Below are 5,429 nucleotides of genomic sequence, written 5' to 3' on the forward strand. Positions count from 1 at the left end.
CGGGGCTGGGGGCTGAGAGTGGACAAAAACACCAGTCTGGGAGTGATAAGAAAATGGAGAATACTGTATTTGCTTTAGAAAGTTTTTACATATAGATAAACACGCAGTTAGGATAACAGTAAAAGCGCCCTATGGGGAGTGAGAGATATCTCCAAAGCAGCTAAGAAATACTTGAAATAGCTTTTGCATAAGAATACTACGGTCTCACACTCGGCTTTCGCTAGCGATGGGGTCCCTCTTCCTAACCCAGCCCATCTCCCCAGCGGTGACCGCCAAGTCCACGCCAGGAACACCCAGTGGGAGGTGAACCCCAAAAAGGAAAGAGACAGGTGAGCTGGGAGGGGGGAAGAAATAGGGAGAAGAGAGAAAGAAAGAGAAAGGAGAGGAGAGAAGGCAGTATCATATACAGGCAATTTCTACACATATATTACAAACTGGGAAAATGACCGATCATTAAGATATACATAATTCATATAAAATTTTGAAATAAAAATAAAAATCTGTTACAGTCATAACTATTCTTTTTTCCACATTTATAACCAGTACCCACACAGGCAGTGACAGAAGTGGAGAGAAAAAGGTGCTTAGGAAGAAAATGATTGTCTGCTGAACAAAAAACAGAAGATTGCATCTTGTTTGACCCATACTTGGACTTAAAAACAGAAGAAAGAGAAAGAAAGAGAGCCAGAGAGGAAAAAAGAGAGTGAGAGAGAGAGCAACAAAAGGTAAGAAACATTTGCTATTTCCCTCTCGAAGGAGTTCCTTTTTTTTTTTTTTTGTACAAATTCTGAACGAAGATGGCGATTTTACTTTTCTCTGTCTGTTTTGTTTTTGTCGTCTTGTCGTCGTGGTGGCGGTCGGTTTTTGTATAGTCGACTCTTTTAAAATCGTTTTAAACTAGAGAGAATATTTTCCCAGATACAAATAAATCGTCATGCAGGCGGGGTGCCGGGTCCGTGGGAACCGAAAGGAGAAGCCGTGCTTGTCCTAGAAAGTATACAATTGTCACTTCTTTTACGTTTTCTGCCCGCAACATCAGCGTTTGTGACTGTCTGTTGACGTCGCGGTCCTTTGGGGTGGCCTTGGTGGTAGATGGTGGTGGGGGGTTTTGATGGTTTGCGGTTAATTTGTTATTTTTTCTTGGTTTTTATATATTTTTGGCTGGCATGGGAGTGTGCATTGTGTGTGTTTTGTGTGTGTCTATGGTTGTGTATCCTGATTTCAATTTGTTCAGGGGATGGAGGAGGAAGAAGAGGATGAGGAGGAGGGCCGAGGAGGAGGAGGAGGAGGGGAATGAGGAGGGGAGGAGGGGGAGAAGGGCGGCCTCGGCTATCATACATCACATTCCGAATCGCTGGAGGTTACCGAGAGGATGGAGGTGCCGGTGTCCGCGCGCTCCGTCAGGCTGGACACGCTGGTGGTCGGGCTGGCCGCCGTGGACGGCGACTCGGCCGAGCCGTGCGTGGGGCAGCCGGGCTCAGCCAGCGAGCGCATGCCGCTCGGCCCGATGGCCTGGTGCTGCAGCCTGCAGGAGACAGAGAGCGGCGCCCGCCCTGACACAGCAGTCCCGACACCCGGCTGCGCCGAGCCGCCTCCCCGCGCCCGCGCCTCCGGGAGCCAGGCCTGCAGCCGCAGGCGCTCCCCCGGCCTCCCCCATCCCGCGTCCCTAGCCGCCGCCCCCTACTCCACCGTGTGCCCTCATCCCCGCCTCCTGGCTCCCGGCTGCTCTGGAGTGCCTCAGAACCTCCCCGGCCCAGGGCTTGGCTCTTGGCTCCTCTCCCCAGGGCTCTCCGGAGCTTCCCAAGGCTCCCCAAGGAGAGGTAGAATCCTTGGCCGGCCGAGCTGGGGAGGCCTGGGCGCCCTGGGAGAGCAGACTTCAGGGAGGGACAGGGCGCTTCTCCTCCCCTGCCTCTGGGGCTCTTCAGACTGTCCGCTGCACCAGGAGTGGACGGGGTTCCCGCAGTGCCTCCTGCCCCTGTCACCCTAAACGCTCATCAGAGCTGCGGGTTGGTCACCGGCCGCATCTCCGGGGTATACACCGCCGGCATCGCTCTCTGCAGTCCTGGGCGGAGCGCAGGAGCGGGGAAGAAAAAAAAAAAAAACCCAAAGCCGAGAGCAGAAAAGTGGGGAACGAGAAGGTAGACAGAAGCGGGAGAAGGAGAAGGGGAAGGCGAGAAGTGGAGCGAGGGTGGAGCGGTCTCTGGCTGCGGCTTTTCCTAGCCTGCTGGGGCTGGCTGAACCGAGTGTCTCTGAGTTCTTCCCTCAAGGAGGCCTGCACCTGACCGCCCACGCTCCCCCCGTCAGGCGAAAAGTGGCCTTCACGGGCAGGGGCAGAGGGTCGTGGGTTCAGGCCTGGGCCACCAGGGCCCAAACACACTCGCTCACTCCACAGCTCAAACCCAGCACCCAGCACCCAGCTCCTGGCTGCTGTCAGCAGCTAGGGCCCAGCACCCTACAGGCCTGACCGCTGCCCTCCCTGGCTGGGCAGCGACACGGGTTCCATATGAGCGCTTTCACCCAACTTCCTCCCTTCCTTCACCCTTCTCTCCCCTCTCTTTCCTCCTTCCCTATCTTTCCCTCTAGTTCTTTTTCTCCCCACTTTTCCCTTAGGCCCAGCTCCACTGACCGTCAAGCCAGTACAACTTTAGGACTTTGTGGCCAACTCGCCAGCAGCCGGGCTGATCCAGCTCCTCCCCACCTGAGCGAACCAAAAGGCTGCTCCTGGGCTCGGGCCGAAGGGCGAGTACTTGCACACGCACACGTACACACACAGACACTAGGCCTCTCCTCTACTCCCAGCCTGGCTCTCCTGCTCCCAGCCAGCCGAGTGCAACGCTGCGAGAAAAAGGCGAGCTGCGCGACGGCCGCCGGCCTCTTTCCTTGATGACAGAGACCTGGTTCAGATTCCTCTTTCTCGCATTTCGTGGATTTCTCCTAAGTTTTTGCAATGCGTGGAAATAAGGAGCAGTCAGCAGAGCCAGATGGCAAGGAGCGCTTTTCTTCCCTCCTTGTCTCTAGGCTCTGGAAGAGCTGAGGCCGGGGCTGAGGAGGCAGGCGCGGGTGCAGAGCAGGGCTGGAGGCTCTCAGGGCCAGGGACCAAGGGCTGTGGGCACTGGGGGCGGCACACACACACCCTGTTCCCTGAGGAAAGCCCCTCTCGAGCAAAGCAATCAATAAACCCAAGGCCCGCCCCTCCTCCGCGCCGGGGCTAGCGGAAACTTTCTCCAGCCGCCCGGGAGGTCCAGGCTTTGCGGGCACTTGGCGGCCGCCCCCCACCATCCCGCGCCCGCCCCGATTTCAGCCCGTCTCTCCCTCCCCGGCGTCCGGAGGCAGTAGCCGGGACACGGGGCCCACCAACTGACCTGTTCTTGGCCGCCGCGGCGCGGTCGCGCTGCCGCCGGTTCTTAAACCAGTTGCCTACTTGTGTGGGAGTGAGGCCGGTGGCCTGCGCCAGTTCGCGTTTCTTGCTGGGGTTGGGGTACGGGTCCTGCAGGTACCACTCCCGCAGCAGGCTCCGAGTCCGCTCCTTGAAGCAATGCGTCTTCTGCTCGCCGTCCCAGATGGTGCGCGGCAGCGGGAACTTCTTGCGCACGCGGTACTTGTCCACCGGGCCGAGCGGGCGGCCGCGCAGCTTCTCGGCCTCCTGGTAGTGCGCCTCGAGCCACATGGCCTGCAGCTTGCCGTGAGACTCCTTGGTGAACTTGTGGTTCTCCAGGATGTGGTAGAGGTCGCGGAAGTTGCCCGTGTGGAAGGCGACCACGGCGCGCGCGCGCAGGATCGACTCATGCTTGTTAATGGCCTCGCACGCTCCGGGGGCCACGGGCAGTGACCAGAGGAAGCGGCCCAGCCGCTCGATGTCGCCCGTCTCCTCCAGCGTCTCGCAGACGCTGGCCACCTGCTCCGGCGAGAAGTTGAGGGTGGGCAGCTGGAACATGGACAACTCTTCCGGGGGGGCCCTGGAGCCGCCGCCGCCGCCGCCGCCTGCTCCGCCAGCACCGCCGCCGCCCGCACCGTTCCCGCCGCCGCCGCCGCCGCCGCCGCCTCCCGCGCCGCCGCCGGCTCCCGCACTGTGCCCGCCGCCGCTACTCGCCAGAAGTAGGGAGCGGTGGTGAGAATCGGTGAAGTTTGGCAACAAGAAGTGGGAGGAATAGAGGTCTAGGGGGGAGCGGAATACCATGGACTGACCTGAGAGGAGAGGAGAAAATTCAGGGAGAGGAAGAGAGAGGGGAGGAAGAGGAGGAGAGGGGGGATGAGGACCAGGAGGAGGGAGAGGAGAGGGGGGAGGAGGAGAGGGAAAGGAGGGGGAAGCAGGAGGAGGAGGAGGAGGAGGGGGAGGAGGAAGGGCGTAAGGGACACCCACACCCCGCACACATCCACACACACACACACCCGCGCAGCCACATAGAGAGGGAGGCAGGAGAGCGGCCCGGTGCGCGCGCGCAGAGAGCCCGAGACCGAGAGGGAGAGGGGGAGAGGGAGCCGAGCGAGAGCCAACCACCGCCGAGTCAAGATTCAGCGATTCCACAGCAATCGCCCTAATGACAACAGCCTCATAATATCTCCCCTAAATCCACAGTGAGTGCAGCATTGAAACATTTTGTTTCGCTTTTCTATTGGTCTGCGGCGTGTCGTTGTGGCGTTGCCACGGCAACCGCTGCCAATCACTGTCAGCCCTGCCAATCAATACCGAGAACGTAAGGACGGTTTTACCACTTAGCTAGAGGGAGGGGGAGGGGGAGCAGGAGGGAGGAGGGTGAAGGGGGAGAAAGGGAATTTTTTTTTTTTTTAAATCTTTGCAACTCTTAATCTCGCCACTTCTCTCTCTCTCTCTCTCTTTCTCTCTCTCGGCCTTTCTCACTATCTCTGAGCCCCTTGTTTCCACTTCTCCAAAGAAGTTGTTCCAGAAATCCAAAATGCCGTGGGCACAAAGTTATTGAATGGGATGAGCAATTAGAGGGAGGATTTTGTTGGGGAGCGAGAGACTCCACACTCCCGCTCGGGCCAGAGGACCAGCCCTCAAGGAGAGGCCGAGAGCCAGCCTAGCGGGTACGCCTTGCACACGGTGTGCACATCAGGCCGCCTCTTTCATGACTATGTGAGCCCTAATAGTGGCGTGGAAGAAAGGACAGATGAGATCCTGGGGCCCCCGCGCATCGACCCGGGTTCTGCGGGCCGCGGTGTCTGGGATCCGGGATTCCGAAGGGTTTCTGGCACCCTCTGCCCTCCGGGGAACGCGAGCCTAGGACCCAGGGTGCTAGAGGCCGCTCCACCCGCGTGGGTCAGCACTGCCGGCCACACTCACCCCAGCTCCCACTGCAGGCCTTCCGGCTTCTCTTTATTCTGCCCCTAGCCAAGGGGCCAAGATCCCCTCCCCATCACTTAGTATTTTAAAATAACAACAGTCGAAATAACTGTACACTTTACTCCGT

The 5,429-nt window shown here is 58.6% G+C and overlaps 1 protein-coding gene across 1 annotated transcript; it reads right to left on the reverse strand.

The window, feature by feature from the left end:
- Window positions 1–851: 851 nt before the first annotated feature.
- On the reverse strand, window positions 852–4,846 carry SIX3 (SIX homeobox 3). Its single transcript, XM_064277307.1, has 2 exons — window positions 3,363–4,846; window positions 852–1,525 (listed from the first exon to the last, which is right to left on the reverse strand). The coding sequence occupies exons 1-2, from the start codon at window positions 4,175–4,177 to the stop codon at window positions 1,333–1,335; spliced, it is 1,008 nt and encodes a 335-aa protein (XP_064133377.1). The 5' UTR covers window positions 4,178–4,846; the 3' UTR covers window positions 852–1,332.
- Window positions 4,847–5,429: the final 583 nt, after the last annotated feature.

This window comes from Loxodonta africana, chromosome 26 (genome assembly GCF_030014295.1).
Source record: "Loxodonta africana isolate mLoxAfr1 chromosome 26, mLoxAfr1.hap2, whole genome shotgun sequence".
Classification (NCBI taxonomy): domain Eukaryota; kingdom Metazoa; phylum Chordata; class Mammalia; order Proboscidea; family Elephantidae; genus Loxodonta; species Loxodonta africana.